We start from the raw sequence: 12,389 nt of genomic DNA, 5'->3' as shown, positions 1-12,389 counted from the left end.
ACCTGTCAGTCTCGCGATACTACAGCATGATCACGTGCCTACAGCATCTCGTTTTGCCATGTTTGATGACTCTTTGCTGTTTGACATTACACATATGAAAAAAGAAGGATGGCTCATTTAGAAATATGTGCATACATGTTACTAGAGTAAAAAATAGTTTGTCACTAAAGCAAAATTCTAATTTGTGCTGGCTTAACATGTTCATTCTTCGAGTCGTCAAATGAAACACTGATGGTCGATTCTTTCAGGACGCCACAATGCCGACAGATTCTTTTCTTCACTAAAATCCTTCACAGTTGGTGTTAGCTTAGATGGAACCCTTGAGCTGCCATCAAAGCCTGCTGTAAAGGGAATTTGGTGCCAGAAGGGACCATTTGTTCACTTGTATGACTCACGTTTGACATTCCATTTGATCACACTGCTGTCCTGCAGACCCAGCCTCTTGTTCAGCTCCTCCAGGATCACTTCCAGCTTTTGGATCTGAGCAGAGGTGGTGAGGGCAATCTCATCCACTCCCAAGTGCACGCCTGCCAAGCTGGCTGCAGAAACCAGACCCTCATCATTTGTAAGTTTGTTTTGCTTTATGTTTAATGAAATATCAAATGTGTATTAACTCACACAGCAGGTGATGAAGGACCAATCCATCATACAGATCCTCTTCCAGGCTCTGAACCACTATGTGCTCTGGTTTCAAAGTCCTATTGATCCAATCAACCAATGCCTCTCAGGACACAATTAATCACAGTCAGAGACATCAAACACTTTCATCTCCTGCTAATGTTTTTTTTCTTCTTTTTTCATTTCAAGGGTGAGAAAATAAGTGTGAAACCTATTCTCTTTTACGTTTCTTTGTATTACGTTACGTCACAAGCTAATAATAAATGAACTGAAGATAGTGACAGACACTAAATTATTTCTTATATTTCTAATATCTTGTATCCATTTGAATTTCTCCACAGGACTTGCCAGATGTATTTAGAAGTAATATTTGATTAAAACATTTTAATAAACTAAATAGTCTCTTAAAATGGTATCTAGCAGACTCCTCTCTGATCTCTTTTCCATTCCCTCCTTTGATGGCGTTAATAAAAAAAAAATCACAAACCCTTACTTAATTCTCCTTGCATCAGATAATATTCTAGTTCTTTGTTGCACTGGCTCATGGAGGGACACATTTTATTTTTTAGAAAAGATTCTTCCTAAAAAAAAAGCTTTGAGTAAATGTTGAATTAGTTTATTACCTCTTTAAGCTTCTCTAGTTTGGGATCCTTTAGAGACGTTGGCTGAATAATTTTCCTTTTCTCCCCTGACAAAATAAACAAATAAGAAAATCACGTTTTACTAAACTAATATATAAACACTATTTTTGTTTAAAGGTTGATATGAAAAAGTAAAACACACAAAAGAAAATCCAGCTCAGACATCTGTTCAAGTTTAATTAAACTAAAACAAAATGCAGAAGTAGGATGTATAATAAATCAAACCGGATCCTCTTTTTCTTTTTAGCATAGTGACTGCATCTGGTATAAACATCGTTCATGTTCTTGGAAACATTCTTTTTTAACTTCTGACATCTTTTAGTCTTCTGTGATGATTCAATTTGTTACTATGCAGAAGGAAATATTCATTTCAAGTGAAAATGACCAGTATTCCCAATAAACAGATCATCAAATTTTTAGTTTAGTATCAAAAGGTTCTTAAAACCACAGAAATGGTCAAATTCATGTAAAATATAGAGTTTTATCAGCAGCCTGGAAATATTCTTCAATATTTCAACATTTTAACAAGACTTTTGTTGGCAAAGAAAATGCAAAATTAAATAATGTGGTGCTCAAAAGGTTATTTTCCAAATCAGACATTGATATTGATAACACAATGTCAAATTGTGGAATATTGTTTTTGTACTTATGGTTAGATCTATATTTATACCCAATTTTGAGTTATTTTTTTAGTCTGTTGGGTTGTTTTTCTTTCGAGATAGAGCTTAAAATAAGACAAACTGTGCTTGAAGAAACTAAATTATTTTAAGACGCTATTGATTTAACAAAAAAATGTATCCGTTAACACTGGAGTTCTATTGTTTATATTGTTTATATTCTTTAAATGTATGTAACATTACAGTACGTTACAGATTTTGTGTTTAAGCTTCACCAGGGATTCCTCAGGTGTTAAAGGGTTAAACAAGACAATAAATAATAAAATTCATAATGAAATTATTATAAATAGCCAGATTTTAAACATTAAGCAAACCTTAAAATGAAGAGCAAGCCATTAAAGTGCTTTAGGAGGTTTTTCAGTTTTAGAAAAACTGAAAAAAACAATAACTTTACAATTTATTAAAAAAAAAAAAAAAAGACAAACCCTGAAAAGACTCTACATCTTCAGTTGTTTTGCACGTGGGATTGTCAAACGGATCAGCCTCCATGCTTTCTCCTCAGAACGATGGTTCTTCTCCGCAGGCCTGCAAGAGACTTCAGTCTGTTTAAATGCCCAAAAGTGTCAACACTAGTAGGAAAAGACATTTCCTCTTAGAGGAATTCAATAAAACCGCCTCGGTGAGGTTTCTATGTTAGCTGAAACTAGCTGACCACCAGAGGAAGACAGGAAGCACACAGAAAAACTTCTGAAAAAAGTCTGAAAGTTGAATATTCTGAATGCTAACTTATTTTCTTTGAAGAAAGAACAAATATTTTTCACTTCCTGTGTTTACAAACGTTTACAATCCAGTCACTCTTTACAACCAAACCGTCATGTCTTGCTTGTGTCAAACTGCTGCTTCCTGGATCTCCACCAAGTCTGGGTGAGTCACTTCTCCTCCTCCGGTGGTTTATATGCTTCCCTTTTCCTGAAGTTGATCGCAACATTTTAAACAGATTCTGAATAAAAATAAACGGCTTACCTCAAGCGCACTGAGATCAAGAAATGTAGAATCCTCTGCAAACCGGATTTCCTTCCCAGACGTCGACTCCACCACCAAAAAGCCGTTTAAGGCTGCGTTCAGGTCTAAAGGGGATGTTGTGACATCCTTCAGAGCGCTGTGTTCCGTTTCAAACCATTATTTCAGAGGGAAAACAGCGTAAACGAATAGATGTGGCAATAAAAACATAAACTTCCTCTTTTTTCTGATGCAGCGGAGCGTCTTCCTGATGAGGCCGTCTGCGGCGGCGTCACAATCTGCATTTGAGACTTGCACAAAGACGAGTGCGTTTCAGGAAGAAAAAAAGAGCACGGACGACTCTCGGGTGCAAATGATTTGTTTGAGAACAGGGGAACAGAGAAAAGCGTGACTCTTGAGGGCCGGAGGCACTCAGGTTTGTCTCACACACCTCCATCTGTGATGGAATCAGACATCTGGTCCTGGGCTGTCTCCATTTTACATCATGAAGTCCAAATAATATCAGAAAATCTGTGCAGGAATGCATGCATGCACCTGCGTTTTTTTTCTTTTTTTTTTGGAGGAGAAACGACCACACATAAACCAGGCAAGGGGCAATTTGGGGGAATGTAGGTTACCATAGCAACAAAGGTATGAGAGAAGAAAATAAAAAAGGCCTAAAATAATTCCTTTAGCTAATTCCAAAATTGCAGGAATTGGCTGTTCAAAAGCGCCCGTCGTCCTCGAAAGCCAAACGCGAAAGATCAAATGAAACACTCGCTCAGTCTGATTCCAAGCATTTATTTCCTGATAGGCGAGATGAAAAAGAAAAATGCACAAGGCTCGATCCATCCACTCCTATATCAGGTCTAGATTGACTCATCCATTCTCTCAATTATTCAGTTTGCCTGTAAAATGCATGAGGAGGAGTGCGGCGTGTGCTGCAGTGGGTCTCCAGGTGGCCTCTGAAGGGCCGGTCAATAGAAGTGAGACTCCTGCAGAGAATCTACAGCCGCAGTCAGCTTTAACGTTACTCGCAGCCTGTCCGGCCTCAGAGTCCATCCAGCTTTAATAGCAGTGGAATAGATGCATTAAGATACATTCAAGTCAGTGTGAACAAAGGATGCTACAATCAAACAGCTTCATAAATCAGTCAGACATCATATAATACAACATAAAGATGACTTTTTCAAGGACATTTCTGAATTTATTTAGTCTCAGGTCATGTAAGATGACATCACACCTTTTCCTTTGTTTTTTAACTAACAACAAATTTGCAGCTTGAAGCTATAATCAAATCATAATATAAAAAAATACACAAAAATGTCTTGTCAACTTCCTTATTTCCCCCAGAAAAATTGAATATTACGATGAAAGATAGTTTCATTTGTTGTCAGACCGTAAAGAGATTTAAAAAAACCTCTGAAAATAGCAGAAAGTCAACATCAAATGTGGAGTGACGCAGAAATGACAGGAATGGTTACCATAGAGCCCTCTTCCTCCCTTTTTTTTAAGACAATTCTCTGTTTGTGTGTAGAGCCGATCCGGCCAATGTGGCTCTAAAGGAGAAACTTTTCCAACTGCAGCTTGAATTGAACTGCTCGACAGCTGTCAGGTCTATTTTTGAGTTGGTTGGTTGGTGTCACACCAGGATTTTGGAGCACTAGAATATTTCTCTGAGATTCTGTGCTGCTATGAGACGAACAAGGCTTGTCTTGCATGAAAACCACGAGTTTTGAAGCATAAATATGAAGTATTAGAAGTAAAGATATGAAACATGTGTGTCAAATGCTTGATTTCCAATGTGAAGCCTCCCTTTCTTGCACGATGGGAGAAAACAAGTATTTTCCTGTATTTTCTTGATGCTCGAGGCAACCAGATGACTACATTCTTTCGTGACTTTACTCTTTCATAGGCTGAAAATTGCAACTTCCTTTTATGGAAAAATCAAATGTTTTAAAATGTTTATGCCAAGTTTCTTTTTTTTATATATGCATATATTTTTTTCAAGTTAAACAGCAAAAGCTGGATTCTTTCCAAACTGTCACGCAGAGAAAAGATGTGAAAAAAAAAAGAATTCCAGTCCTTTACAAACCACACATGGACATCAGTCTAATGAACTGACTTAATGTGTTTTTTAGTTAGCAAGCTAACATTTTCTTTGGCTATGTTTTCCTTGTCTTATTATTTTCTACTTTAAGGCTCCAACTCTTCAGATATTCTGCATTATTTACTTATTCTGTGAACATGGTTAAGTAAAACTCATCCAGTTAATAAGTTGATTTGTTGCCTTCAGGCAAACACTACAAGACAAAGAAACTTCCACTGCAATAAATATTGTGTTTTTTGGTGTTCTTAGCATTTTTCTCATGACGGAGGACATATTTCTGAGTATTTCTTTATTCAACTGGTTGGAGCAGAAGGAAAAATAGTATCAATGGTAGAAGCTAAAAGAGGCGAGCCATGAGCTTCCAGCTCCACTCCATTTAGATCCAAATAGATCCATGTACATCGCCATTTTTTCTTGTCCAAGCTGGGATTAAACTCAAAACTGTGTGGCTGGATGGCTAACAATATTGCTCGCCATTTTCGCTGCACCGCTAATGTTAGGATGAGATTGTGAGGGGCTGTTAGGGTGTAAACCAGGGGTGGGCAAACTTTCTGACTCGTGGGCCACAAAGGGTTCAGAAACTTGACAACTGTGGGCCGGATCAGATGCTTGAAGTGCTTTGTTGATTGACTTCATATGAGAAAGAAACAACATGAAATCTGGACAAAACATGCTTTTGTTTGATTAAAAAACTGTGTTTTTTGTTCTTATTTGAGTCCCAATTGTTTGTCTCTCAGGGAAAAACACAAACTTGGAAAAATGCTGTGTTTGTTGTGTTGGAATGATCGAAAAACAACAAATATTCCAACACAACATGAATGCAAAATAACTTTCTGCACCTAAACACAGTTTATTTGTTTACATCTAAGGAGAGACACTAAATTTACAGGGAAATATAAAACATTAATATAGATTATCAATATAATTCATTCCAGTGCAGTGGGCCACCTTAAATGGTTTAGTGGGCCACATGTGGCCCCCGGGCCAAAGTTTGCCCTCCCCTGGTGTAAACCAACACATTGTCTCTCCCTACTCGTCACATATGGACGTATGGTTTAAGCCCCTCCATGTCACTTTCTGACGTTTCGGGTGTCCCCACCTTAGTGATTTTGGATGTGTTAGCTGTTCCCATTACATCAGGAGACCCCAACCTCCGGGCTGCTAACCCGTACCGGTCCGAGGGCTGCTTGGTACCAGGCCACAGACGTGAATCCTCGGGAAGTGGACCGAGGTTAAGGACTCCTGATTTAATGGGAATGGCCAGCACACCAAAAAAAAACATGAGTTAGGGACATCCAAAACGTAACAGTACCCTAACACGGTACCAGTTCTGCCTACATTACCGTGTCCGGTACCGCGTCCTGAGGGTTGGATCCGTGGTTCAATAGGAACAACCAGCACGTCAAAGGTCAAAAAGTGATGCAGAAAAAGCCGGAACCACACGCCCATATATGACGAGATGGGGGTGACAAAGTGTCGTGTGAAGAGATGAATGATGGGAAAAAGGGGCGGGGTTGCAACAGATCCATAAACAACTCAGAGGTAAATATCTAATGAACTCCTGCTGCTCTGCAGAACCTATGTCCTAGAAAACAGTTTTTTTTGGCTAAAAATGGGATCATCATAAAGGTTTTACAATCAATCCAAAGGTGATTGGAGGCTAAAACATTCAAATGAAGTCGACTTTTACTTTTAGAATGCTTGAATTGTGCAAAAACTGTGGCTGATTTTTTTCTAAATTCATTGTACAATAGTCAAGTGGTGCTTTCCTTTATGTACATTTGTGTTTAACTGTTTCAGCTCTATTTTTACAGCAGTATTTGTGTATTTTATATTTTAATGACTTTTATCAAACAACAACTATTTTAACTTGTATCTCCTGTTTTTGTGACTGAGTGATGCACTATTTTAATTTAGTCGTAAATTTTACCGTATTGTTTTAATGTCTGAATGTTGCACCGTTTGAATCTTGTTGTACCGGTGACAATGACAATAAAGATTTATTCAAATAAAAATTGTTGACAAAAAAAACAAACAAACGTGACCAGCTTTGCCCCCTGCAAGCTTCTCGTCAGTTGCATAATAATTAAAGAATTCAGTTACTTTGCATTAGTAGAATGTGTACTGAGACATTATTTAATGTGAATTTCAGTTCCACACACGGACATTTTCCAGCTTTCCAGGGCTGTTTTTCAGTGACAGTGAGGAGCTAAAGGTCACCCTGATTCCTGCACAGAAGACAATCTCAGAGGATGAAATAAATAAACACTGACATTTAGAGACCATCGTAAACCAACATTCTGAGCACTAATCCGTCTGGCCTGGCCCAAACCTTTCAGAGGTGTGCGGCGTGATGCTCTTTAGTCCCCCGGTGGTCGACTCGGAGCCCAGGAGTCAGACTGACACACGAGAGCTCAGAGTTCATTCAGAGTTCTTGTAGTTGGTGAACAGATTGTAGAGGACTCTCAGGGTGGCCTTCAGGTTGAGGTTTACAACATCTGGAAAACAAAAAAATTTGAGGATCACAGCAATTATTGGAATTTACCAGACTTGGACGGCTTTGAGGGGAAAAAACAGAAATGTGATATAAACCACAAACTAGTCAAAATTTGGGATTTTGAAGCAGAAAATAAATGAGCTGTCCAAGCAAGTCATATTTGAAACATAAAAGAAACTCCACTATGATTACTGTTGGACTCACTTCCTTCAAGATGTCAAATCAATAATTTGGGTGGAAATTGCTCAAATGATTATCATATGATTCGAGCTTTCCGGTCAATAAACGGAAAGCGGTTTTCTGTTGTGCTTGTAGGCACATGTGTAGATGAATGTTCCACATCAGGGGCTGAAGCGTGAGCATTGAAGCTACGGCAAGCCAGAAAACAGCAGAGGAGGATTTTACGTTCAGCAAAGGGAGAAACTTGATTTATAGATGATTGACATTATAAAAACGTTTCTGCAAAACTTGCTTTGTTTTTTAGGTTAGTCACAATTGAAAAATGGAAGTAATGTAATAAATACATAATGGAAAAGCATGTTCCATTACTTAACCAGGACTGCACATTCTTAGCTATATTATGAACTATTATGAACATTAGCATATTTCTGGTTAAATTAATTTTAGTACTATATGTAGAACAGCAAAAACATCAACTTCACAGGTTGTTAATGACACACTCTGAAGAAAACGTTGCTTTTTGTAGCATTTTTCTGATAAATAAGGACATAGATGAAGAAATTTAAGCCAAAAATTGTATGTGCATCTTCATTTTCCCCGTCTGAACTGGTATCTGGCTTAAAACGGTGCACAACAACAGGTGTTGTAAAAAGGGGCGGGACCAAACAAGATTTTTCTTATTGTTTTCCGTTGTACTTTTAACTTTTAACACATTGAATTAATTTGGTGTTTGAAATTTAAAAAAAAAACTTTGCAACTGAATTTCTGTAGTATTTCTCAGCATTTTTGTTGCACTGGTGATGTTTGGTTGGGATTGTGAGGGGCTGTAAGCTAGGGGGAAAGCATGTAAACTAATGGATGACGGGAAAAGGCGGCAGACTTACAACACACTAACAGTCCCACCCACAACTCAGAGGCGAATTTCTACTGAACTCTTACTGCTCTGCGGAAACTATGTCCAAGAAAATGACTCAGGTTTTTGAATTTTGGCTAAAAGCTGCATAATTATAATTAAAATACCACTAGAACAATTTCAGAATAGATCAACTGGAATGAGACTTTAAGTCACCAAATAAAAATGTTTAAGACTAAAAACATAACTTAACATAAACTTTACAAAAGTTTGATATTTCCTGCAAACTTCTATTTCTGCCAGAATAACCTGTGCAGTCAATCCACTGTTTAAACTTGAAACAAGGGGGCCACCTACTGGACAGATCCCAGTATGACCGCCACTTTGGAAGGAAACAGGAACTCTTCTCTAAAGTGCTATTATCAATAATTCTTGATCACATTTATGATTTTTGTCCTTTATTTATTCCTGCAATGATAGAACAAATATGTGAATTACCTTCTGGTCTCGCTTTGGGTTTCATCAAACCTCCATCCTGCATCAGCTCAAAGGCAAACGCCACATTATGAACCTGAGAGGAAGCAAAACGTTTCTTTAAATTCACGTCACTTCCTATTGAACTACAGAGAGGTTACCTTCTGCTCAAAGCTCTCCGGTGTGAGGAAGAAGTTGTACAGCGGGACGAAGTAGTCCTCCAACAGTCCCATCAGTAAGATCAAATACACTCCATCAGCAAACTAAACACACATTTATGGAAGAAATGAAAATCCAATTCAAGGTTTTAAGACCTGTTGTCTGGAGTGACTATTGTGCCAACATTCTGCAAGCAAAAGTCACAGTTTTGACATCAAAATGTGCGAAATTGTGAACAAAATGCAAAGTGTTAAGGATAAAACCTAATTTGCAATTGAAAATATTAAACATTTGCATTCAAAATCTTTTTTTTTTGCTTTCAAAAAATATTTTTGTGTTTCCAGCCGAATGTTTTTAGATGTGTTGTGTCACATATCGTTTTAATTTGCATTTATACGTTTCTGTTTCATGTAATGTTTGTGCCAGCCTGCAAATTATGAAGTTTTATTCTTAATACTTTAAATTTTGTTTGCAATTTCGAATTTTTTATCTCAATACAATATAATTGGAGAACTAAAGATGAAATAAACCTTGACTATCATTTCTTTTACCTGTGATTCCAGCTCAGTGACTTCCAGGTTGAGTTTGTTCAGGTGTTTGTTCACAAATGTGATGAGAGACTGTGGAGACAAACCTTTTTAATGTCCTCTCTAAAACATAATATTTTCAAAAAACTAAAGTGTAAAAGAAACATTACCGATTTCACCACATTAAGTTTATCTGGAGCATGATCCAGCAGAGTGTCAAACGCGTCCCTCTCTGTCACCACACAAAGGTTACGATCATGAAAGCAGGAGTTTAAAGAATACACGTTTGAATTCACATTTTAAATATATTTGTTGGAGACAGATTTAAGTTTTTTTAAACATGGGAATTTTTATGACTAAGTTCCAGTCACTCTTGACTGCAGTCAATCAAAAATGTGCAACTTTATTTTGAAAGGATAAAAAGAAAATTAAATTAAATCAATTTTTTTTAGCTAGAAAATATAATTTTATTGACACTTTAGCATAATAAAGAGCTGGGACTTACCAAATCTTCCAATCATCATTCTGAAAAAGAGTTAAACAGATTTAAAATGAATTTAGAGTCAATAAACTTTAACTTTTACACTAAAATGCTGGAAAACTCGCTCTTACTCTGTTGTGGTCGTCAGCTCTTTGGTTACAACAGCAGTTTGCAGGATACCCTCAAGTTTCTGCTCAGAGAAACAAACCAAAAAGTTATTCAGCTATAAAATAAGTATTTAAAAATAAAATGCTCAACCATAAGGAGCATGGATTTACCTTGACCACCACCACCTGTACAGAGACGTGCTCAGGGAGTCTGATGGCGGCCTGGAAGTGCATCGCCAGAGCAACCAGCAGGTAAACAATTGACACCAGGTGTTTTGAATGTATGGCTGTGAACAGAAGGTTAAAAAAATAAAAAAAAATCTTAACAAACACAAGTCTATGCGTTGCAGCAATCAAAATCCTGAAAACTATACAGGAGTGTGAGCTACTTTTCTGGAGTTTTAGCCAACTCTGTTCTTTATTAATGCAAATAAAACTATAAATGTTGAGCAATTTAATTATTCTTTGTGCTTTTTCTGGTATTTTATTGTAATTCAACCTTTTTGTGCCAAATTTGGTCATCATTGTCGCTCTTCTGTCTCAGTTTTTACTACTTATAAAAAAATATGACATTTTCAAACTGTGGGATGAGATTCCAATAGACAGAAATCATATTCAGGTCTGAGCTTAAAAGAGAAAATGAAAAAATATAAAATTATAATTAAAAAAATAACAAATAAAGACATTTAATACAAGCACAAAAAAGACATTTAGTCTAGAAGCAGGTGTGCATCTACTTTAATACGCTGGTTTTGTTATTTTGGTTGTTTTTAGGCTAAACTAAATGTTTATATTTGTTAGGTAACTTTAGAATTTATTTTGTTCTGCTTCTCCAATCCAAATATTAGCTATATAACAACTATCAATGCTTTTTTCAGATTTTTTGATTGTCAATTTATTTTTTTAACTTGTTAAATCATCTGTGAGGCTGATTCATTTTCCCATCATGCCTTAGATTTTATTATTATTTTATTGTAGTTTATGATTTTTAGCTGTTTTTTTTTTTAAATCATTTTTTTTTCTTTTTCCAAGTCTATTCAGGTTTGTTCATTATGCATTCTATTTTTCCTAGCTTGGGGGGTAAAAAATGTCATGACTGATGGTTGAAATGCAACAATTTCATTGGAAGGTGAGCAGGTTCCAGAATTTTTAATAACTCGCAACAATCCAAAATGTGAATCCTTTCCAAGAATCCTCTGCTGCTCTGCAGGGATTGAAGGTAAAGAATCTGATGAAACCCTGAAGTTCCTCTTGCACTCAGCTCCAACTCCAAACTGGTTTAGTTCAGTTCTGAGCGGTTCTGCCTCGCTTCAAAGAACCTGCTGACACCAAATTCCTTTTAGAACTTCCATAATTGTGAAGACTTTTAGTTAAAGTCAGGCTGAGCAGCCAAAGAAAACAGTAAAAAGGAGTTTTCTTCAGAAAATGTTCATCAATTCTGCATATTTTATCCTTTCAGAACCTGAAATGATCCAGTTTGTTAGAGTTGAAGGCTTATACAAATCTATAACAAGATCTGTTCATAAATAGAGTAAGCTCAGCTATTAAAAAATGGCTAAATATTGTATTTTTTGCTGCAAAAAATGGTTTTAAAATCTATAGTTTCCTTTAAGTAGTGAGATACAGGAGTAAAACGGCAGAGAAATATGCATTTATTGGTGTGTACAGCGTAGAAACATCAGTGCAGGTAGTCTAATGATGTCTAGGTTCATCTTTTGTTAGTATGTTGTATTTTTGAGTCTAATAAAACCTTTTAATCCTTTAGCTTTAGAAGAAAAAAAAATAGGACAATATTTTTAAAAAATAAAACAAAGTTAAGTGGCTCTCCTACACTGTTTCTGACTGTAACATTTTCTTTTGAGTTTGTCAGACATTGCTAAGATGCAGCATTATGTAGAAAGAGCACGCTCAGAGGAGCAAACACTCACACTCCACACTCCACTCAACGGTCCAGCCGTGAGGTCTGAGCACAGAATTAACAGCCTCCAGAACCGTCTGAAGCTTCTGCTTCTGGCCGATCTCCGACTGGGTCACCTCTGCCACGTTCAGCTTCCTGCCGGACAACTTTTCTGTTACCGACAAGACAAGAAGGAAAGACATGTGAGCAAACTGTGAGAAAACCTAAA

At 36.8% G+C, this 12,389-nt stretch overlaps 2 protein-coding genes across 4 annotated transcripts in view; both read right to left on the bottom strand.

Moving 5' to 3' along the window:
* Positions 1-3,515, bottom strand: part of parvg (parvin, gamma) — a 14,394-nt gene extending 10,879 nt beyond the window's left edge. Inside the window, exons 1-5 of the mRNA XM_024281251.2 lie at positions 2,900-3,515; positions 2,362-2,461; positions 1,242-1,306; positions 619-721; positions 396-539 (exon numbers count right to left, since the gene is read on the bottom strand). Of these exons, the coding sequence (XP_024137019.1) occupies positions 396-539; positions 619-721; positions 1,242-1,306; positions 2,362-2,425 (376 nt within the window). The 5' untranslated portion in view covers positions 2,426-2,461; positions 2,900-3,515. The remainder of the gene's footprint in view (positions 1-395; positions 540-618; positions 722-1,241; positions 1,307-2,361; positions 2,462-2,899) is intronic.
* A 3,573-nt stretch (positions 3,516-7,088) lies between these two features.
* The window catches only part of parvb (parvin, beta), an 18,858-nt gene continuing 13,557 nt past the window's right edge, over positions 7,089-12,389 (bottom strand). For 2 of the 3 annotated variants that reach the window (XM_024281247.2, XM_024281248.2), the window contains exons 5-13: positions 12,192-12,332; positions 10,435-10,550; positions 10,288-10,346; positions 10,181-10,200; positions 9,846-9,907; positions 9,700-9,768; positions 9,151-9,252; positions 9,014-9,086; positions 7,094-7,483 (exon numbers count right to left, since the gene is read on the bottom strand). In XM_024281247.2, the coding sequence (XP_024137015.1) occupies positions 7,407-7,483; positions 9,014-9,086; positions 9,151-9,252; positions 9,700-9,768; positions 9,846-9,907; positions 10,181-10,200; positions 10,288-10,346; positions 10,435-10,550; positions 12,192-12,332 (719 nt within the window). In that variant the 3' untranslated portion in view covers positions 7,094-7,406. Of the gene's footprint in view, positions 7,484-9,013; positions 9,087-9,150; positions 9,253-9,699; positions 9,769-9,845; positions 9,908-10,180; positions 10,201-10,287; positions 10,347-10,434; positions 10,551-12,191; positions 12,333-12,389 lie in introns of all 3 variants that reach the window. The other variant, XR_002920216.2, reaches the window with a different exon arrangement.

Source organism: Oryzias melastigma, linkage group LG6, assembly GCF_002922805.2.
Source record: "Oryzias melastigma strain HK-1 linkage group LG6, ASM292280v2, whole genome shotgun sequence".
Lineage (NCBI taxonomy): Eukaryota > Metazoa > Chordata > Actinopteri > Beloniformes > Adrianichthyidae > Oryzias > Oryzias melastigma.
This window is presented reverse-complemented; position numbering and strand designations above follow the sequence as displayed.